General features: G+C 37.6%; 2 protein-coding genes and 1 long non-coding RNA gene across 8 annotated transcripts in view; all 3 read left to right on the top strand.

Moving 5' to 3' along the window:
* The window catches only part of LOC130825053 (starch synthase 1, chloroplastic/amyloplastic-like), an 8,437-nt gene extending 82 nt beyond the window's left edge, over window positions 1–8,355 (top strand). Inside the window, exons 1-15 of one of the 6 annotated variants that reach the window (XM_057690078.1) lie at window positions 1–421; window positions 2,569–3,128; window positions 3,307–3,384; window positions 3,678–3,802; window positions 4,330–4,411; window positions 4,938–5,111; window positions 5,250–5,331; window positions 5,463–5,554; window positions 5,659–5,721; window positions 5,795–5,884; window positions 6,496–6,620; window positions 6,700–6,808; window positions 6,888–6,961; window positions 7,063–7,102; window positions 7,618–8,354. The exon at window positions 1–421 is cut by the window's left edge and continues 81 nt beyond it. In XM_057690078.1, the coding sequence (XP_057546061.1) occupies window positions 94–421; window positions 2,569–3,128; window positions 3,307–3,384; window positions 3,678–3,802; window positions 4,330–4,411; window positions 4,938–5,111; window positions 5,250–5,331; window positions 5,463–5,554; window positions 5,659–5,721; window positions 5,795–5,884; window positions 6,496–6,620; window positions 6,700–6,808; window positions 6,888–6,961; window positions 7,063–7,102; window positions 7,618–7,773 (2,178 nt within the window). In that variant the 5' untranslated portion in view covers window positions 1–93 and the 3' untranslated portion in view covers window positions 7,774–8,354. Of the gene's footprint in view, window positions 422–2,568; window positions 3,129–3,306; window positions 3,385–3,677; window positions 3,803–4,329; window positions 4,412–4,937; window positions 5,112–5,249; window positions 5,332–5,462; window positions 5,555–5,658; window positions 5,722–5,794; window positions 5,885–6,495; window positions 6,621–6,699; window positions 6,809–6,887; window positions 6,962–7,062; window positions 7,103–7,196 lie in introns of all 6 variants that reach the window. The other 5 variants (XM_057690080.1, XM_057690081.1, XM_057690079.1 and 2 more) reach the window with 5 other exon arrangements.
* Window positions 8,356–10,321: 1,966 nt separating this feature from the next.
* Window positions 10,322–13,500, top strand: LOC130825052 (uncharacterized). The gene is made up of 3 exons (XR_009046831.1): window positions 10,322–10,545; window positions 10,939–11,007; window positions 13,319–13,500. It is a non-coding gene; the product is annotated as an uncharacterized LOC130825052 (long non-coding RNA).
* Window positions 13,501–15,119: 1,619 nt separating this feature from the next.
* On the top strand, window positions 15,120–20,548 carry LOC130824839 (uncharacterized). Its single transcript, XM_057689858.1, has 9 exons — window positions 15,120–15,750; window positions 15,868–15,974; window positions 16,050–16,412; window positions 16,521–16,778; window positions 16,869–17,477; window positions 17,577–17,927; window positions 18,044–18,317; window positions 18,366–20,197; window positions 20,306–20,548. Exons 1-9 carry the CDS (start codon window positions 15,120–15,122, stop codon window positions 20,546–20,548), a joined length of 4,668 nt encoding a protein of 1,555 aa, XP_057545841.1.
* The last annotated feature ends 2,672 nt before the right edge of the window (window positions 20,549–23,220 follow it).

The raw sequence follows: 23,220 nt of genomic DNA, 5'->3' as shown, positions 1-23,220 counted from the left end.
ACGTAGGAGAATTCACTCATTTCTACATAGGAATTCACTTTATTATTCTTTTTTTCTTTCTTTCCTTATTCATCGTTAATTTTCCTGCCAGCCATGGACTCTTTTTCTCTGCAATCTTCTCATATCAATGGCTTCTGTCGGTCTAATCTTAATTTTGGAAGCAACCCATTGGTGATTAGAGCTAATAAACTACTGGGTTTTGATTATTATTGGAAACAGAGAAGTATAAGATGGCCTAATTTTTCACTTAAATGTCGGACTTTTGTTGAAGGAATTGAAGGTGGGGTTTCTAGTTCTACAGATGGGTCTAAACCTGTTGAGCTTCACCATGAAGGAAATGAAGAGTTGAAGGGTCAATTAGTTGGACCTGTTAAGCCTTCTTCTGCTTCTATTGTTCGGTTTCACTTGTTTTCTCAACCAGGTTTGTCATTCTATCCCTTTGTTTTTGTGAATTTTGATTGGCTTCTTATGGGCTTTACATGTAAATTACTTGCATTAACATTCTCATGATGTGTAATAGTGAAGCCACAACATTGTAGTAGCCCGATGTATTAACTATTAACGCATAGGGATGTCAGACGCAGGCAGGTATCTAGCCTAGGGCGTGTGGGGCAATGGCTCAGGCCTTATATTTTATAAATTATATAGCTTTAAGTCTTTAAATTAAAATATTTAAAAAATTTTTAAAAAATAAAAATGAGAATGCCATAGTGAAATGGGATATTAATAGCAAAGATAATAAATGTCTAAAAAATGCAATCAATCAAGAAGAATTACGTGACTCTTCTTCCAAATCTAACTGAAAACTTTTGCATTTTTCCAAACCTAACTGAAAACTTTTGTATTTCCTGATTTCTTATGGTGGTTTCAAGAAAAATATGGTAAAAATCTTCAAATGCTCTTTATAATTTCAAGACAAAAGGGGGAAATTTCCATATTTATCTGGATAACAAGAAAATTTGATAGATATTTCAAACTAATTAGAAGATTGGGATGAATTGGAGCATTCTTGAACATTAAGTTTTTTTCTCTCATTGTCTTCTACCTAAAGCTTTATATTCAAATGGTGTGTTTTTAATTTTCTACATAAGGGCTCTAATTTTTAATCTTGTATATAAGGGCCTCTATTTTTAATATCGCCTAGGCCACCAAAGATTTAGAAATGGGCCTGGTCAAACGGGTACAATTTTATGTTTTCGCAAGGCATCCCCCGTTTGGTGCATATAGATGTGTAATAGTGAAGCAACAACACTGTATTAGCCCTGTGTATTAACGGATAGGGATGGCAGGCCTCAACCAAACTTATAAGTTGATAGTTGAGGGTCTAGGATATCTTATATTCGACTCCTTTGTTTCTTAATGAAGTTCATATGGAATATTTACAAGAATTATGAAAATTGAATATTTTGGATAATAGCTATATTACTTTATTAATTAATAAATTTGATGAATGAAAAGTAGGAATCATAAACATTAAAAAATTATTAAAATAAAGTTAGTGAAATAAATATGGGGACCATAAGTCCATAACTAATTAAAAAATGTTTTGATAAATTTAATGGAAATATATGAGGATTAGAAGAAATATAAAAATGTTAAAATAAGTTAGTAGAAGATATGTGAGATCATAAATATTATTAAAATATTAAAATGAGGATGAACAAGGTTATTTTGTCCAAAAGTTATGATATAAATAAAAATATTCTTTATGGGAAAAACAAATAAAACATCCTAAAATTGCCAATGAGAACTTCTTTAAAGAACGGAGGAGCTACTTCTCTTATTACCAATTGGTTTTAGGATTGAACCTTATTGCGGGTTTGTGTGCTGTCAACTCTCCTTTTATGCGGGTCTTGTTGTGTACAAACCCAAAAACAAATTCATCATAGACAAGTACAATTTTACGGTTTCGCAATGCATCCCCCATTTGGGTGGATATAGATATGAATCTGATGAGTAGTGTTTGGACTTTTGTAGTTGTGGTTAGTTTGGATTGTGTATGGTTGTGTTTGGTCTTTGAAGAAGGAATGTACAACTTGTTAATTATGCAACATTTGTTTGGGAAACCAGAAATGGTAGACATTTCAATTTCAAGCATAGGCAATCTGAGAATTAAGGTTGTAAGATCAACATAGGGCCATTACTAATCTTTTATGTGGCAATCACTCGAATCATGTGATAGGATCATGTGGAACAGGCTACAACCTGCCCTTTTATACCCTTAATTCTGCCATTTAGACATCATAAAACGTTCATGACTACTGACGATTATATTTTTGGTTGAGTTTTTTTACTATTGATTGTTATGGTCCATCTATAGTGTTGCTACATGATAGATGGATTGTTATGATGTGTTGGGGGTGATTGATAGTCAGATGATAACAGATTGTTCATTCAGTTCTTTATTCCAAATCCAACATAGCATGTTCTTCTGTTTGCGCTGTTATAGCTACAAAATCAATAGGCATTATAACTAACATTGCTAATGATCTTGTATTCATAAATCAACTTTCATGTTTCTTCTGTTTGATCATCTCATCAAAATTTGTGCTTTCCAAAACTGAACAGCTAACGCAGACGATAGTAACTCAAAGGCTACCGGAACCCTGGATCTGGATGAACAAGTTAGGGAACAGGAAGTGCAGGAAGAAGATAAGGATCAGGATGTACAGGAAATAGACGATGTTGAAGAACACAACTGTCGAGTTAGGGAGGCAATTGACCGTGAAGGAGAGGATGGATCCCCTGCCGGAGTACCTTCCAGTGTCATCCCTAAACAAGAAGTAGGTAATGACAGCGTGGTTGAAGATGATTTTCAGGAAGAAACTGTTTTTGAAGGAGAGGAGAAACTCCTTACCAAACTGAAGTTAAGCATCGTCTTTGTTGCTTCAGAAGCTGCACCATATTCCAAGACAGGAGGTTTAGGAGATGTTTGTGGTTCCTTACCTATAGCTCTAGCTGCACGTGGGCATCGTGTAATGGTAGTTTCTCCTCGATACATGCATGGTACGGCTGCAGATAAAGTTTATGCCGGTGCATTTGATGCCAACTGCCGAATTAAGGTCAATTGCTTTGGTGGGCTGCAAGAAGTCGCATTTTTCCACGAGTATAAAAATGGTGTTGATTGGGTAAGGAAAAATAATAATACTTGAATTATTACTAAGGTTTGATGGTGTGCTTGTTTTTTGGGTCTAACTAAAAATATCCCGTTTTGTGGATCTTGTATGAGATCCAACTTCAAGGATACAAAACTTGATAATTTATTTGTGCCCCATGATGTAATTACCTTTCCATTCTGTATTATAGGTTTTTGTCGATCATTATTCCTATCATCGACCAGGAAATCCATATGGCGACAGCCATGGTGCTTTTGGGGACAATCAGGTATATGCTGATTTATTTTAATGGCATCCATAATTCTGTTCATTTGCTTAGGAGTGTTTATGGACTCTGGTACGTGTTTAGGACTGGTATAGGTTCATATTATCAGACTTGGTTATTTTCTTTAAATTTCTCGGTTTAGTGATATCAATGTGAATATGACCGGACAAGGGTATACTTACATTAAAGCTAGTGTAAATTCCAAATACCAAATGTTGTGGTAGTATACTACATTTGAATCAATTTTACTTGTTTTATCTGGCAAGAGTAACAAAATTTCATCTTTGGTTGGACAGTTCCGGTTCACTTTGCTTTGTCATGCTGCGTGTGAAGCTCCTCTTGTTCTTCCTTTAGGAGGGTACACCTATGGGGATAACTGTTTGTTCCTTGTCAATGATTGGCATGCAGGCCTTGTACCAGTGTAAGTTTCTTTTGCTGTCATTTATTTCCTTATGCATGGATTCTCTGATTTCCGAAAGTGGTCTATTTCTTACGTGTCATCATATCTACTAAGGAAAATGAATCATTTATGAAAGAACTCTGTTAGATCATTCTATGGTATAGATCATTGATGGGAATGATGTCAATGCAAGGGAGAAGGGGGGGCATGGTGATGGAGCAATGAGGAAACAAGAGAAAGAGGTGCAATGGGATGTGCCTCAACCAAGTGCAGCAGTAGCACACAATAGGTGCATCTGGCAGCTACTCGTTCGAGCACTCACATGGATCGTTCGAGCAGCCTTGTGCAGGCCAACTATCGAGTTTTTGTTTTGGCTGAGTGGGTTTTGGGACACGTATTGTCATTGTGCTAGTGTTCTTCTACTAATTTGGTGGGCTATATATAAGGCTATTAGGATGATTTTTGCATTACTTGCATTTTTTACCATGTAATTTTTAGTAACATTTTGTTTGACGGCAAATAGATTGATGGCTCTCTTGGTTTTGCAGACTTCTTGCAGCTAAGTACCGTCCATATGGAGTTTACAAGGCTGCACGCAGTGTACTCGTCATACACAACTTGTCTCATCAAGTATGCTGTTCTTTCATGGTTGTCGATTTGTTGTGATTTGCTACTCATACTATCTGTTGTTAATTTTCATGGCTGTATGATGATATTGATTAAATTAACTTAACGTACAGAAGTATAAGATAATTATCTAGAGTTTCGAAAGGCTTGTACTACTCCCAAGTGATTTGTAAGCTTTAATCTAAGAAACACGTTTATAGCATTTATCTCCTCATGTCTTCCTTGACAACCCTTTTTCTAAAACAACATTTAATTTCCCCAATGCCATTAAGTGGCTCCCACCTAGAGTGGGATTTGAGAGGGTTGGATGTACGCAACCTAACCCTTGTTAATGATAGAACTAAAAAAGAGGCTATTTCCGACTGAATCTTGGCAGCAAACGTCTTGTGCAACTTAACATAAATATGAAGTGCACATCATTAAATGAGTTAATTTACTTTAGTCCATAATAATCCAAAACCAAAAAACTATAAATCTTTTGCCCATCGAAATAATGAATATTGACACTGATAGTTTTCTTTTTTGAAAGGGTGTGGAGCCTGGAGTAACATATGATAATTTAGGACTTCCTTCACATTGGTATGGAGCTCTAGAATGGGTATTTCCGGAGTGGGCCAGAGCACATGAACTTGACAAAGGTGAGGCCGTCAATATTTTGAAGGGAGCCATTGTGACTGCTGATAGAATTCTTACTGTCAGCCAGGTAACAATTTGCCAATCAATAATTTTTTTTTAGATGCAAGCTCGTTTCGCTCAACATTCAACCTTTTCTGTTCATCTCTAACTTTTTGTATGAGGCAGATGTTAATAAATCGATCAAATGATCCATGTTTGATAACAGGGTTATTCATGGGAAATAACAACTGTGGAGGGCGGCTATGGTTTGCATGAATTACTAACCAACAGGAAATTTGTATTAAATGGTACATATACTACCATAGCTTTATTCCATGCCCGAGATTTTTATTTACTTAGAGATATGTGTCTTGAACTTCATGCTTTATATTCTTTGTTTATTCTTATCATTCATGTATATACGTATTTCATGTGATAGGTATTATAAATGGCATCAATGTTGATGAATGGAATCCATCCAATGATCCGCTAATCGCTGCCCCTTACAATGTAGATGATCTCTCTGGAAAGGTCTCAACGATTTTCAAATCTGCGAAAAGCTAAATCTTTTAGCATTAGAAGCTTTGTATCATATATTTTGTAATTTTTTTTATTTACTTGGCTTGAATTTCTAGGCCGAATGCAAGGCGGCTTTACAAAAGGAGCTTGGTCTTCCTATAAAGCCTGATTGCCCATTGGTAAGATAATTATGACCACTTCTACATATGACTGACGAAATCCTTTCTTACATGAACTATTGGGTTTTGTTAGATCGGCTTTATTGGGAGATTGGACTACCAGAAGGGTATTGATATAATTCAAGAAGCATTTCCACAACTTATGGGAGATGATGTGCAATTTGTAAGTAATCAAGTTTTGGCTTTATCCTTGTTCTCCAATAGTGGAATAGAGTGTACATGTGAATAATCTTGCTCCTTGCAAGGGTAGAAAACTAGAAATCCTATTTCTCTAATCTGACACATTGTTCTCTTCACCCGATCTTTTCCGAACAGATTAATTTTACAAATTTTTACTTGAATGATCGAAAATATACTGCTTCTTCCAATTCTCGTTTACTCATGAAATTATTAACCATTAATTGTAACTTAAGCTAATGGTTGAGGCCCTAAATATGTTATATATTCTAACACACCCCCTCATACGAGAGCCCTCCAGGCTAGAAATGATTTTCCAGTACATGTCGTCCTTATACTCGGCACTAAATATTCCACTTTGAATGAGAAGTGGTTGAGATTCGAACTCGTGAACTCTTCTTATGCTGGCTTCTGATACCGTTTCAAGGAACCAACTCAACCAAACACTTAAGCTGATAGTTGAGGCCCCACAATATGTCGTATACTCTTACATTTCCGTCCAGCCAATGCCCATTCCTCTTTTCAGCTGTATGCTTTTCCATTAATATGTTGGAAACTCTACTTTCACTCACATTATCACTACCCAATCTGCACCAGGTTATGTTAGGTTCAGGGGATGCTAGATATGAGCGTTGGATGAGAGCAGCAGAGGGCGCCTGCAAAGACAAGTTCCGAGGTTGGGTTGGATTTAATATCCCAATCTCTCATAAAATCACTGCAGGGTAAAGTGAAGTAAAATCTAAGCTTTGAAAAGTCGTATTTGGAAAAAATGTATTTCTTAAGCAGAGTTTTATGAAACAGGTGTGACATCCTTTTGATGCCTTCAAGATTCGAACCGTGTGGACTAAATCAGCTCTATGCAATGAGATATGGAACTATACCAGTTGTTCATGCCACAGGAGGACTTCGAGTGAGTATTAAGCTACATTTTCAACGTTTATCTCGAGTTAGCAGACTGTTATTTATAGTATGTTCTGCATCCACCGTAGGATACTGTTGAAACATACAATCCTTTTGCAGTTGGAACCGATGGTACTGGTACTGGTACTGGTACTGGTACAGGGTATGATATCTCTAGGACTACGTCTTTGTTAGTTTGGCCGCTCTGATTAACTTGTTAACTTACTTTTACTTTCATTGCGTAAATTTGTTATGTAATGGCAGTTGGGCCTTTTCTCCATTGGCGAAGGAGAGTATGTTGGCGGTGAGTATCTCTACTGTCGATCTCAATTTTTTCTGACTTAGCAGCTAGAAAGAATGAATATTTTACTGATCCGCCTCCGGCTAATTCCATATAGTTGGTGTTACATTAGATGTGTTCATATTGCACCAGAGACATGTCATGATGCATGAATTTTAGTAGTAGTTTGCGATTTGGATGGTTGTTGTTGGAAGGAGACCCACTTGTGATCCCACATCGAAGAATTACAAAGAGGTCCACTATCATATATACTTGATGGGCTACTCCTAATAACAATTTGTTTTAGGATGAAACCTCATTGGGTTTGTGGGCAGTCAAATCTTATATGGGTTTTGTGTACAAGCCCAAATTTAGCAGTTATGGTGTTACTTCAAATAGTGCCGGTGATGCATTAGAAATTTGTTGTGATTGAGACAAGGGTGAAGCCATGATGCCCAAGAAAAAATTAGTATTTGCGGTGTATTCGAATTGATTTCTTCCCCGCGAGTAATATTTATGCCAACTTGGTATTGTGGCAGGCTCTGAGAAATGCAATAAGAACATACAGGGATTACAAGGAGTCATGGGTAGGGTTGATGAAGAGAGGGATGCTACAAGATTTTACATGGGATACTGCTGCTTCTCAGTATGAGCAGGTGTTTCAGTGGGCTTTCATTGATCCTCCATACTGCTAAGATCATACACAAGGCGTTGTGTACCGATACGACACATTAATAAGGAATAAGCTAAAGAAATGGCATAAAATAAGCCTTGTTTCTTACTATCAGTTCAGTTTCTAGGTTTGTTTGTGCAGTTGTGTTTGTGTCAATAACCAAAAAATAAGTCCTTTCAATTCATACCCTTAAATTAAATGCATGTATATATTATATATTATATATTATATAATACAAGTACATACTAACAGATAGTTGGAGATATAGAGAATAATGAACTGATCAGAGTCAATAGTATTGTACCTATAAATTATTACAAGCACTAATTATTTTCCATTTTTCTCTTTTATTGCTATATTATTTTATTCTTATAATCAAATGTGTTATTTAGATCTCTAAAAATTTGATTCAACCTAAGAAACCCGAAAGTAAGTTACTAACAGCGAACAAAAAAATTGATCAAAAAAATATCAAATTATTTGTTTGCAGTTAATAATTGCGAATAACGTTAAAAGGGAGAAAAAATGGAAATAATATTTATTCGCATTTACTAATTGCGAACAAATAATTTTTTGCTTTTTTTTTATTCTTTCTAACGTTATGACATATCTTCCTTTTGTTCGCAGTTACTAACTGCGAACAAACAATTTCGACTTTTTTTGACTAATTTTTTTTTCACTGTTAATAACTGTACATACCTTACCTTAGGCGTGGACATGAAGACGCTTATTTTTAGAATTAAGTTTACCCAAAGTTGTTTTTTTTTTATTAAAAGTGCTTATTTATTTTAAATTTTTTGTGGATCGATAAGTATTGATAAGTATTAACTACTCTTCTATGTCCATATAATTTTGCACATTCTTTCCCTCTCACCTATTTGCTCCATTTCCTTACCAAGAAATAGTCTATGTGGTTATTTTGTTTCACTATACTTGCTATATTTGACTTTTTATACAAATTTAATGTATTATTTTGATTATTTATATATTGAACTATACACATCTAAAAATTATAAAAATTTCATATTATGAAAATATGCAATTAGACAATTCAAATAAGATCCCATTTGACTATGTATTATTGGAAAAATTACCATGAATAATACAACATTTCGTTAATTTTCTTACAATAATACCAGCTATTGATTAACCATGAATAATACCAACTTAAGGGGTTTTTTTTCCTAGAATAATACCAACTTCAGTTTATTAACTAATTTACCAAACTTTTTTTTTCATATAATCTTCTATAATTTAATTTTTAACATATATTTTTTTTATTTTATTTATAAATTATTTATTCTTCTAATCTCAAGCTCTTATTATTCCACTCATTTGTTTTGTAAAAATAATGAATAAAAAATTGATTTTAAAATAAAGTATTTACATTGAGTATTGTTTTATTAGGAGTATTATCATTATTTTATTGTGATGATGAAATGGAGCACTCCGTAGGAGGATAGTCCAGAGACAAAGCTAATCAAAGTTGACCGACCATGTTTTGTGGAACTTATCCACATACCAATTTACACGTGGATCACTCATGGATAATAATATCAGAAATACAACACGCTTTTATAAAACCGATCAAGGCATGAGTATGACCCAACTTGTACCACCACAACTATCAAATCAAATCATTCTCTTTCTCATACTTGAATTAAATAGTCTAATAATAAAAATTTTCAATATAATAGACCTTTTATATTGACTTATCTCACGATGAGACAGTCTCATACAAGAGGGGCTGTTTTTATTTTTACGCTCAGCAAGTCTTGTATGAGATCATCTCACCATAAAATGAGCTCATACAAAGCTACAAGCAACCAAAAATAAAAATTTATCTCAAAACAATTTAAAATAATTGATTTTTAATTTAACAGATCACAATACATAACTGTCATATATGTATAGAAAATGACTTAATAACTGACATTATCTTTTTTAATTAATTTTTTTGTCAAAAAATGGATTGTTAGCTGCTATTTTTTATAAGAATATGAGATTAAATTGTATATACAATAAACTTTAATTGAACGAGCATTTGAAAATCTCACGCCATTAATAGCCTTTACAAATAAAATTAAACAATATCAAACAAAATTAAACACTATCACTAAGGTTCTTAAAGTAATGATTTATCACTTTAAAGTTGAGCAACTATCCATAACAGTTCGAGAAAATTTTAATTATTACCCAAGCATATTATATAACCATGATGGGGGTAAATTAAATATTTCACACATATACAAGTGATTTTTATACATGAAGTACAAGTTACATAACTTGTTACATGTACAACAATTTTTACCCAAACCTTAAACTATCTTAGATAAACCTTTCCTACATTATAATAGATCAAATGATGGACAAAAATCACCAAAAAAAACAACCCCAACCAGCCATGCTAAAGCTGTCCTACTCCCCCTTATAGCCCTTTGTATACTTACATATACAAGCTAAAAACTCTACCCAAGAACCCCTTTTGTTCTACCCAAAGCTTGTGCATCATTACAAGCATGCAAAAGGCAAATATTTGAAGCAAAAACACTTTATTTTCTGAATAATTATTCAGCCATAAACCCCAACACATTGTTTCCAAGTTCATCCATGAACAAGTACTAGAATCATTCAAACTTTCAATAACTAAAACACCTTCTTTTCTCATTAAATCTTCTTCAAAAACCCACCTGAAACTTCTGTATGTTTATAAACTCACATCTCCCATAAAAATAATCTTCATCTTAAGAGCTTTGCATAGACAAAAAACTTGAAGAAATTCACCAAGTATAGAGTAAGTTATGCTCGTTTCTTTATTCCACTAGTTTTTTGTTAAAACTTATTCATGTAAAACTTTTTTTTTTACATGAATCTTTCTATAAACTAAAATCATTATAAAATGAGTATTTATCTCTAAACTAAGAAAATCATCACTTATAAATCTATAAAAATCGGCCATAATAGAAAGTAAGAAGATGTATTTCCACTAACATATAAATTTTGTTACTTAAAGGATTCAAGTAAAATTATGGGACTTAACTAAGTATGTTGCTCAACATAATAAGTATACTCCAAATATGTTAAAATCATTACAAGTATTAGTCTAACAACTCTAACTAGGGAAAGTTAAGTGCATGTTAGAAATCTAAACTTATTATTGATTTTTGGATGAATGCAATATGTTTAGTTGAAGAGTTGGAGTTGAGACTTGAAGGGCAAGGAGCTTACGGAATAATTATATAGGCTTGGAGTCAAGGTATGTCACATGGAGTGATTTTTAAAGGATTTAAGAACAAGTTGGAAAAGTTTGTGTATAAACTTGTTTTTTAAAAAAATAAAATTCCCAAAGAGAAGTTGTGAAATCTTGAAAAATAATGTCAAAATCATAAATTTAAGTATGAAATAATTTATTACATGTATTATTATTGTGGGCATCATGCATGTTAATTTTATAAATTTTGTATGTTTAAAGGCATGTTTAACACTACTGTGATAGAAATAATTATATGAACTTGAAAATATTTGAAATTCATTTTAAAAGAAATTTTCACTAGTATATGTTAAGAAAATTTCTTGGATACTTTTTGTTGAGATTATTCGTTAAATTGATATTTTAATGCATTTTATGGTGTTAAATACTCTTATTATAAAACATGGTATTAGATGAACTCTTCATCATCAAAAATAATTAATAAAAACATATTATAATGTATCCAACAAGATTTGGCCAGAATATATTTAGTTTGTAATTTTTTTATATGATTTTTGAATAATCATTAAATTGTTTAACGGTAAATAGTAAAATGGTAAATTATAAAATAATTACCAAATAAAGACATAGGACTTGAAATTTTTATCACATACTCATATGGATAGTAGGTAAAATTGGTAAAAGTTTGGAAAGGTTTCGTTGACATTTAAGAACCTTAATAATTTTTACTAAATGATGTCTATGAGACACTTATATAAAAAGTAGATTTATGTTCAAAAATTTATATAGATTTTCGTGACCATATATGGACTTAAATAAATTTTATTCGGTTTGTTAATTATTAAAAATACCCCACATGATTTTTAATGGTTATCTAAAATTTTATACTCCTTACAATAGCTTCTGGAATATCATATAATTTTTATAATATTTTATTCAGACTCAAATAATTTTAAACCTATTTTATTCTATTTATCGATAAAATGTCGATGCAAAATAATAAAATATCATGACTATTATAAGTTCAAATGGTTTAATAAACATGTTATAGGACTTCTAGAACTTTGGTATAATTTTATAAAATAAATTATTAATTATTTACTAAATTATCAAATTAATAAAAAATGTTTATTTATTAAAAGGTGTAATATTGTTAATTAAATTTGGGTAAAAATAGACCTATATCAAAAATTTATAATTATATTAATAACCTACTGCCTCATACTATAAAATAAGTTTAAATTAGATGGTTTATAAATTTTACGGATTTAAGACACCATTTAAATAACGGTAAATACCCAAATTGTCGAAAATAATTGTAAGATCGTTATACATTCGCATAACCAATTATAATCTGATGGGACAACCTTAAATTCATTTTAAATAAGGTATTATAATGACTTCATTAATTTGGGCCTTGTTGAAGAATTAATATGTATTTTGTAAATCAATTATCGATTTTATTACCGGCAAAACTATCTCGCATTTAAGAAAATAGTGTTTTATGAAATCTTCTGTCATAATGATTTTATAGATTTATGAATGATATTCTAGTTGTTTTGAATGAATTTCAAAACCCTTTTAAGTTATATTTACTTTAAGAAGGATTGAAACGAAACATTTTAGTGGTTTCCTTACAAAAATCTTATTGAACTTTAATCACTTTTTGTTACGATGCATTTCCATACATGTTAGTGATGCCCAAATATAATATGGTTATGTTTAATGATATGATTATAATAAGCATGTTTACCCATGTGGGAAATATTATGATTTGATTTTGCTAAGTCGCAAATAAAGTATGTTTTGCTATGTGTAAATAAAAGATGTTTATCATATGAAAAAAATTAATATTTTTGACTTTCAAATGCTATTAAAATTACAAGATATATATATATATTATATAAAAAAAAGGTTTTAGCCTAAATGGCGGGTACATATGTCATAGCAAATGTTGTGTGCATGATTAAACGACTCACCAATGGTGAGCGCGTATTGTTCACAATACTATTGTGTTACCCTTGTCGGACATGTCGCGGACGGTAGACCGACTACCAAACGAGTCACAAGATGACTCACAGAGTACCCATGTAAACTTATGATATGAGTTTGAAATTGATTTGGATCCATTGAGATCTTATAATTATGATGAAAAATGTGAATTTGAAATCTATAGAGCTATTGAACTGGATTTGAAAGATAATATGATTTATCAAATGAAAATGCATATTTCAAAATGAATTTACTCAAATAAAAAAAGGTTTTAATATCTTGTTTGACGGACACCAGTGTGTTTATACTCAGCCTTTTTGCTGATACTATACTTTTTATGTTTTTCCAATGGTTTTGTTTTTAGAGTAAACCCCTATGGCACTTCGACGGAGAATGGATATGCGAGCGGAAACCCGAGTTGGAGTATGATTCCCCTTTTGTTTAGATCTCTTTATTGTATTTGAGAGACTATTAGTTTACATTTAGATTATTTTAAGGATGTAATTTGAACTTTGGATTTATTTCGATTTGGTTGTAATTTTCTCATATTTTGGACAGTTAAGACTTTCGTTATATTGCTTTGCTTTAATTCAAGTATTATACTTGGATATTGGTTTGACCTTTTAAGTAACCCCTTAATTGTGTTGGCAAAAGTAAGCTTCCGCTTGATTAATACAAAATTTCAGTTAGTGTTTCCGCTTGATTAATACAAAATTTCAGTTAGTGTTTGCCTTTATAATTCGAGGCGGTTACAATTCTATTGCATGTTAATATTCTAGATTTTAAAATTTAATAAAAAACTATTGAGAGACATAGACTTGGGTGATTTCATCAATATAATTTAGCTTAACGATAATCAATTTGATAAAATTTTATCGATTGATGGTGATTTTTCGTCTATTTTTTCACATACATGTTTTGATATAATTATATAATAAATTATTTCTCCGCTTTGTCAATTATATTATTATAACAAATACAAGATTTAATGATTAAATTTATGTTGTAAATGAATTAATTTTATAAATTAATATTAATATGTTCATATAAGTAAATATTTATTACATCCGTATTTTACACGGGAATCTATCTAATTTATTTAATATATATATATATATATATATATACATATATATATATATATATATATATATATATATATATATATATATATATATATATATATATATATATATATATATATATATATATATATATATATATATATATAATTGAAATACTAAAAATGATCATAATTTAAATTTGAAAACTCCAACCAATTAAGAAAACAAAAACCAACATACCTCAAATTCGTTATTGATGAAGCATGAGTACTGTCATGGTATTGTTTTTAATTAATTTATTTATTTAATAATTAGCATCATATCCCTAAAATACCCTTTGACCTTTCGGGATTTGACTTTGACTTTTAGTCAATAGACTTTTTGCTGGACCTCTTTTCTTCTTTGATAGGCCCATGGGTTTTTACCTACAGAATACTTAACTACTTTGCCATCCCTCTCCTGTGGCTATCCTCCTTTCAAGGAGAATAACCACCCACCACCTTCCACTCTTCATACATGCTTGGCTCTCCTTGCTTCAGGCATGGTAACTGCCCCTTATTCCCATGATTGTCCACCTTTTCCCTGATGTAACTTCCCTTCTTCACCAATATAAATAGGGGTTACCATCAAGAGGGGAAGATCATCTGAAATAGCATTCAAGAGTACTATTGTTTACATTATTCCCCTAGCCTTCTCAAACTCTAGCATAAACCTTAGAAATCCCAATCTCACTCTTACATTCATTCATTAATCAGTCACTCATAAATATCTGATCTACGTTCTAACTTGAGCGTCGGAGGGGTTTTCCGGGAGATCACCCCCCGGACAAGGCTAACGTGTTGTGTTGCAGGAATTCAAGTCGCTTCCATTTATAAACCGTTTCACCTGATCACTCTTCCATCAATCTTCAGGTATTTTAAGTGTCTCTTGCACTTCCTCGTTTCATCACCGAAACAGTTTGGCGCCGTCTGTGGGGACTTGAAACAAAAAGTCATGGCTCCTAAAAAGAATCCTACACAAACTGTAACAGTGCATAGCACAGATACAGACACTTCCGCTGGTCACGCTAACAATCAAGCCGTGACCCGTCGTGATCTGGACATGCTAGCACGAAATCTCACGGCCGCGTTCTCTGAACAACTTCGTGCCGTCATAAACAATACCCCTACTCAGCAACGGGTACTGGAAGATATGGCTGCACAGATAAAAAACCTGGAGGAACGAATCGAGCCCCATCCTGAGATACCAAAATCCCATGAATCTCAAGAAGGGAACTCGAGAACTTCCCACTCCAGCAGACGCAATAAGAACAGGCGGGAAAGGTCCAAAACTTACCCGCACCCTGGCAAGACAGATACACGAGATGGCGACTCCAAAACCGCCACTCCAGATGCTCGAACTTTCCTAGAGAGCAAAAAACGAAAGACGTCCGAGAGCGTCCAGTCCCTGGTAGATAAAAGAAGGGAGGAAAGAAAGAAGGCGGAACTCGCTGGATCTAGCCGCCCCCTCATTTCCGCCATCATGCCGCGGAATGAGGCCACCAAAAGTGTCCTCCCCGAAGAGCCCATATCATTAATCTCTCCCCTGGCCATGGAGATACTGAATACTCCCAATCCCGGGAAAATAAAGGTACCAAACATGGCTGCTTTCGATGGCACGTCATGCCCACAGGAACACCTGACGGCATATAAGAATCTTATGCTGTTATACACCACCAACTCATCGTTATGGTGTAAGTTCTTTCCAACTACTCTTACAGGAGTAGCTTTGACGTGGTACACCTCCCTTCCTGGAGGAAACATACACAACTTTGCCCAATTAGAGGGCAAGTTCTTGGGCCATTTTGTAGCCTCAAAAAGGCAGGAGAAATCAAACTTCCACCTGCTTAGTGTCACTCAGTTGGAAGGAGAATCCATATCCTCTTACCTCAAGAAATTCCAGGAGGCAGTGCTGGAAGTAACTGATTTGGAGGAGTCAGTTGCGCTAAACGCCCTAATCAACGGAATGAAGGCTCAACGGCTGAAGTTCCAGTTGGTTGAAAGTCAAGTAAAAACGTATGCAGAGGCCATGAAACAATGCCAAAGCTACGTCACGGCCTCGGAGATATGTCAGGCCCATGACCCGAAACGGCGGAAATCCGAAAAGAAGGAAGCCGGGTCCTCTCTTCAATCCTCACGACGTAGAGAGGAACATTCTCCGAGGGAGAAGAATTACATGCCGCGTCGTCCTGGGCCACCATCTGACATGGGACCTCCACGAGCCAGACAGGTATATGTCGCAGGAGGAGAGACTAGGACGCGGAATCTGGGGGACGGAGGCAACGACCCAATGTTCAATCGAAACAGGAGGGACATTTTCTTTGCTGTTCGAGATCAATTGCCGGCTCCACCTCCTGTTACCACCCCCTCTGATAGGCGCAACTATAATCTGTGGTGTGACTACCACAAAGAGCACGGCCACACTCTGGCACAATGCCGCGAACTAAAAAGAATCCTGCATCAGTTGGCTGACGAAGGGAAATTGTCCAGATTCCTCAACCGGAGGGATTATAATGCGGGAAGAGAAGGGGAAAGGAGGCCGTGGCAACAAAAACGCAGATCCCCAAAGAGGAACGAAGCCCGACACGAAAGTTCCGACACTCAAGGAACTATCAATATGATTTTTGGGGGATACACTGAGGAATATCCCACCATCCGGGCTGCAAAGAACAGTGTCCACACTTTGCTGAAAGGGCCTCCCAAGGCCTCATCTAAGGGACCGGTCATGAAGTTCGATGCCACGACCTCTCAACCGCTGCAACAACCCCATACCGACCCTCTGGTGGTCACTCTTAAAATCGGCCAAATGAAGGTCAGACGGGTGCTGGTAGATACGGGAAGCACGGCCGATCTTATCACAATGGAGTGCTTGAAACAAATGAAGTTCGAGGAAAAGCACTTGCAACCCCTAGACAAACCCCTGATTGGGTTTGGAGGGAGTCAGGTCATTCCGTTGGGCACGATCATCCTCCCCGTGCGGGTAGGGGAGAAAAATGAAAGCCGTACCATGCCCATACGGTTCACGGTGGTAGATCTCAACTTTCCCTACAATGCCATCATGGGGCTCCCGCTCATTAACAAGATCAAGGCAGCCATCTTTCCCCATCAACTCCTGCTACAATTCGAAACTGATAACGGGCAAGTTGGCATTCTGAAGGGAGACCAGGTGACGGCTCGCCAATGCCTCGTCAACACCCTGAAGCGCAGGTCTTCTGAGACACCTGCAAAAAGAAAAAGGGAAGACAAGGTCCCAGCTGTCACGAGCGTGTACAGGGAAAATCTTAACACGCATGAAAGGCCCCGCCCCATAGAACGATACGAGGAAGTAGATATGTTCGAGGGGAAACAGATCAAGATAGGAAAAGATCTTCCTGACACGGTCAAGCAGGACATAGTGGCCACCATTGCTGAATTCCGCGACGTCTTTGCTTTTTGCACGGAAGAAATGCCTGGCATCCCTACCAGTGTCGCGTGTCATAAACTTGACATCAAACCTGGCTATAAACCCGTAAAACAAAAGCTGCGACATCAAGGAAGAGAGCGGACTGAGGCCGCCAAGGAGGAAGTTGAGAAGTTACTGAAAGCCGGATTTATCAAAGAATGTCAATACTCAGAGTGGCTATCCAACGTTGTTCTGGTAAAAAAACCAAATGGCAAATGGAGGATGTGTGTCGACTTCACAGACCTGAATAAGGCATGCCCCAAAGACGATTATCCACTTCCAAAGATAGATCGTCTGGTCGACTCTACGGCAGGCCATGCATTATTAAGCTTCATGGATGCCAATGCCGGCTATCATCAGATCCCATTGGCCACCAAAGATCAACCTCACACGGCCTTCATTACCAGCACGGGGGTCTATTGCTACAAGGTCATGCCCTTCGGATTAAAAAACCGGGAGCAACTTATCAGAGGATGGTCAACAAGGTCTTCCAATCTCAGATTGGACGAAATTTAGAAGTATATGTGGATGATATGATCACGAAGAGCAAACAAGCAGATCAGCACGCCGCGGACTTAAGAGAAACCTTCCTAACCCTGCAAAAACACCAAATGAAACTCAATCCCGACAAATGCGTGTTTGGAGTTACCGGAGGAAAGTGCCTCGGCTTTCTGGTAGACGAGCGGGGCATTGAAGCAAATCCCGATAAGATCCGGGCCATACAGAACATGAGATCCCCCACCTCAGTAAAAGAAGTACAAAAGCTCACGGGGTGCATAGCCGCTCTCGGAAGATTCCTTTCCAAGTCTGCGGATAAATGTTCCCCCTTCTTTAAAACAATAAAACAACAGAAGTTCGAGTGGACAGCAGAAGCAGAAGAGTCCTTTCGCCAACTCAAGGAGCACCTGTCCTCATTACCGAAACTAGTTTCTCCCATCAAAGGGGAGAAACTAGTCCTATATGTTTCTGTATCCGAGTACTCGTTATCCGGAGTACTGGTTGCGGAAAGGGAAAAGAAACAGCTTCCCATATACTACGTGAGTCATGCATTCCGCGGCTCTGAGGGAAACTACGGTGAAGTCGAGAAAGTCATATTCGCAATCGTGATGGCAAGCAGAAAATTGAAGCCCTACTTTCAATCCCACCAGATCATCATCCGGACTGATCAACCCTTGAAAAAGATATTGGAAGGAAAAAACAAGTCGAGCCGCGTCACAGATTGGGCAAACCAGCTGGCGGATTTCGGCATCGAATATGAGCCTCGAACGGCAATCAAAGCTCAAGCTCTGGCTGATTTCATTGCTGAAAGTACTTTCCCCTATCATCCTGAACCCAATCAGGAGTGGAAGTTGTATGTAGATGGGTCCTCAACACAATCAGCTAGTGGAGCTGGACTCCTCATCATGTCTTCCGCAGGGGTCCGTATGGAAAGAGCAGTCAGGTTCGAGTTCGCAGCATCTAACAACGAGGCCGAATATGAAGCATTATTGATGGGATTGAGAATTTGCTACGAAGCAGGAGCCAAAAACTTGTCCGCCTTCTCTGACTCCCAATTGATCGTGGGACAAGTCAACGGGGAATTCGAAGCTAAGGATGATAGCATGAAGATGTATTTGCAGCAGGTGAAAGAATTTGTTCAAAAATTTGACAAGTTCACATTGGAACACATTCCAAGATCCCAGAATGCCCAAGCTGACTCCCTAGCAAAGCTGGCCAGCTCAGCAGAGACGTCCGCGGCTCGAGACATTATCTGGGAAGTACTTCCTAATCCCAGCATCAACTTCATGGTCAACACCATCGACAGATCAGATACATGGATGGAGCCGTACATCGAATATTTGCGAAATCAGACGCTTCCCCAAGATAAAAGCCAGGCCAATATGCTCCAGAAGAAAGCAAGATGGTTCGAACTCCACGAAGGAACGCTCTACAAGAAGTCGTATACACACCCCCTTCTGAAATGTGTATCCCCTGAAGAAGGAAACTATATCCTTCGCGAAATACATGAAGGAGGATGCGGTATACATCAGGGAGTGCGAACGGTCATCGGGAAAGTCCTGAGAAGTGGATATTATTGGCCCTCACTCCGAGAAGACGCGGAATACTTGATCAAAAGATGTCCTGAATGCCAATACCACTCCAAGATAGGAAGGAAGCCGTCTAATTACTTGACTGCCATACAAGCCGTCTTGCCTTTCGACAAATGGGGCATGGATCTTCTTGGTCCCTTCCCTCCAGCAAAAGGGCAACGCAAATTCATCATTGTGGCCATTGATTACTTTACAAAGTACGTAGAAGCAGAAGCCCTTAGCTCAATCACGGACAAACAAGTTTGCCAATTTATATGGCGGAATATCATCACAAGGTACGGCATTCCTCGCGTAATCATAACGGATAATGGAAGGCAGTTTGTCAGCAAAAATACCATCGAGTACTGCGACAAATTTAACATCCAGATCAGATTCAGCTCGGTGTCCAGGCCACAAACCAATGGTCAAGTAGAGTCCGCAAACAAAGAAATCCTGAACGGCATTAAGAAGAAAATAGAGGGGGTCAAAGGCAATTGGGATGAAGAACTACCCGGTATCTTATGGGCAAGTCGAACAACCATTAAAGACGCAACGGGGCACACACCTTTCTCTTTAGTATACGGATCTGAAGCCGTGCTCCCCGTTGAAATAGGCGTACCCTCCACAAGGGTCACCTACTACTCGCACGACGAAAATGAGGAAGGAAAAAGAGTTAACTTAGATTTGCTGCCAGAGACAAGAGGAAACGCAATGCTGAGATCAATAGCACAAAAACAGAAGATGATCCGTAGCTTCAATCACCATGTCAAGACCAGACATATTCAAATTGGCGATTTCGTCCTCCGGAAGGTCGAAGCCACGGGAAAGAATGCGGAAAAAGGAAAGTTAGGGGCCAACTGGGACGGACCTTTCAAAGTTACCCACGTCATCAAACCGGGAACTTTTGGGCTAGAAGACATGAAAGGGAAAAAGCTACCACGACCATGGAATGGAGACCATTTGAAAAAATTCTTCATTTAATGAAATTTGCAAGGGGCCGACAGTAAGCGTCTCATCAGTAGCATTCCGCGTCTCATCAGTATCATTCCACGACAATGTCACGTTGTAATTCAATTATTTCAATCACTTGTATCCTTATCAATCATTAATAAACAGGTTCCATATAATATCCGACTCTTATGTTTGCAAATCTCATTAAATCAGTACCATCGATAAGTCGGACCCCTAGATTGGGGTCCCTAAATTCAGAAAATCTAAGATGTTTCCTAACCGGAACATCGATAAGTCGGACCCTTAGATTGGGGTCCCTAAATTCAAAAAATCTAAGATGCTTTCTAACCGGAACATCGATAAGTCGGATCCCCAGATTGGGGTCCCTAAATTAAAAAATCTAAGATGTTTCCTAACCGGAACATCGACAAGTCGGACCCCTAGATTGGGGTCCCTAAATGCAAAAAATCTAAGATGCTTCCTAACCGGAACATCGATAAGTCGGATCCCTAGATTGGGGTCCCTAAATTAAAAAATCTAAGATGTTTCCTAACCGGAACATCGACAAGTCGGACCCCTAGATTGGGGTCCCTAAATGCAAAAAATCTAAGTTTCCTAACCGGAACATCGATAAGTCGGATCCCTAGATTGGGGTTCCTAAATTAAAAAATCTAAGATGTTTCCTAACCGGAACATCGATAAGTCGGACCCCTAGATTGGGGTCCCTAAATTCAAAAATCTAAGATGTTTCCTAACCGGAACATCGATAAGTCGGACCCCCTGATTAGGGTCCTTTAATTCTGAAATCTATATTTCCTAACCGAATTTTCGACAAGTCGGACCTCCAGATGGAGATCCCTAAAGTTCAAAAAATTCTAAAAATTCTCGCAATGTTTTCCAACCGAGACATCAATAAGTCGGACCCTCAGCTTAGGGTCCCTAAGTTCAAAAAATAAAATTCAGTCTTTTAATGGTGTTTCCCTGCCGGGACATCGACAAGTCGGACCCCCAAACAGGGGTTCAAGGGTGGAATATTCTAAGTATAGATTTCATTGATGACGCTGGTGCATGACAAAGCAGTATTCCGCGGCCTCAAGCAAGAGAAGCCACGGCTCAACAAACAGGGCGCGCGACAAAATAATATTCCGCGGCCTCAAGAGAAGCCACGGCTCAACAAACAATAACAGGAATACTATGAACAAACTTTGAATGGAAATATATACAAATATTCAAAATATAGTTGAATGTTTACAAAAATCAAAGTTAATAAGATACAGATTATACATCGTCAAAAAAGGCCTCGACATCTTCACCCGGCGGCGGAGGAGATTCGATCCTTCCCTCTTCGAGACTAGGGGTGAAGCTGACATAATCTTCAACATTGAACGGCTCCACCCCGATCTCAGACAACTCCCGGGACAAGCTCTGAAGGTTCCGGCCTTCGTCAATAATGAGATTTGATAGATCAAGGCACAGAACCTCCAGGTTGGAGAGCGTCAAATTTTCTGGGACATCTGACGCCGGGGGAGAAGAGAGGGCCAGCTGTTCCAAGTCGAGACATAAAGCCTCCCTCTCAGCCTCGGCGTTTATCTTTTCAGACCAGGCCCTCTTTTCTGCCGCGTCCCAGACCGTGTCGACCAGTACCGCCGACTCCCCGTCCAAGACAGGAGCAAGGTTGGACAAAGCTTCACTCCCCTTTTGTTCAGCAGTTTGCTGAAGGAAAGTAAAATCCATGCCCAACTCTGCGGCAGCCAGACGATACTTCTCGTCACTGATCATGGTCCCGGCCTTCACCATCTCGGTCGTCAGATCTCCGAGAAACTTCGACGCTTCCGGCTCATCCGAGAGAAGCCAGTCTCGAGCTATCCGGGCCTTCCTGGTTAGGCACAATTTGTATACTTTAGCCGCGGATAGAATCATCTTGAAGTGGGAAGAATCGGCCGACACTTGCTGCATTAGTTGCTGGTTCTGATGAACGAGCTTGGCATGAGTATCCATCAGCAAGCCGACTTCATGGCTGATGCTCGCGGACCTGGTGGAAGCAGCATCCAAGTTCTCGACAGTCTGATCCAGCTGCTTCCTCGCCCTTTCCCGCCATTGTTCTGTTCTGACCAAGCGTTCTTTCAGCTCAGAACACTTGGCCAGTTTTTCCTTGAGGCTCGGCAGGTCCTCCCGCAGTTTTGATAATTCTTCATTCAACTCTTCACAGCGGGAGGTAAGGGCGGCCATGGTTTCCTGGTCCGTGGCACTTTGGCGGTTGGCGTCGAGTTCAAAAGCCAACCGTATGAACGCCTGCAAAGGAACAACTATTAAAGAAATCCGGAAGTAACAAGTAATCATACTACTGAGTTTAAAAGTTATTACCTCCGCCGCCGAAGCTTGTGCTTGACGCACCCTGTCACGGGGGGCATAGATTCTAGAAGGTTGACGTCCACTTTGCTGATTAAGTTGGACGTCGCCCTGTTGAAGCGAACCACTAAGCCCTTATGCCCCAACTCCGAGAAGGGTGTGTCCTGTCGAAAAGGGGAAACCTCCCGACGACGGTAAACCTCGGTATATTGTGAGGAAGGAGCCGCGGAAGATCACCCTCTCAGATTCATTGGGGATATGAGCTTGCTTTCTCTCTTCGAGAAGTCGGAGAGCCTCTTGCTCCGAAGGCACGTCCTCCAGACCCTTCTCCACGGTTGCCGAGTCCTACAAAA

This window comes from Amaranthus tricolor, chromosome 10 (genome assembly GCF_026212465.1).
Source record: "Amaranthus tricolor cultivar Red isolate AtriRed21 chromosome 10, ASM2621246v1, whole genome shotgun sequence".
Lineage (NCBI taxonomy): Eukaryota > Viridiplantae > Streptophyta > Magnoliopsida > Caryophyllales > Amaranthaceae > Amaranthus > Amaranthus tricolor.
Note: the sequence above shows the minus strand (reverse complement) of the source record. Positions and strands in the feature narration are given on the sequence as shown.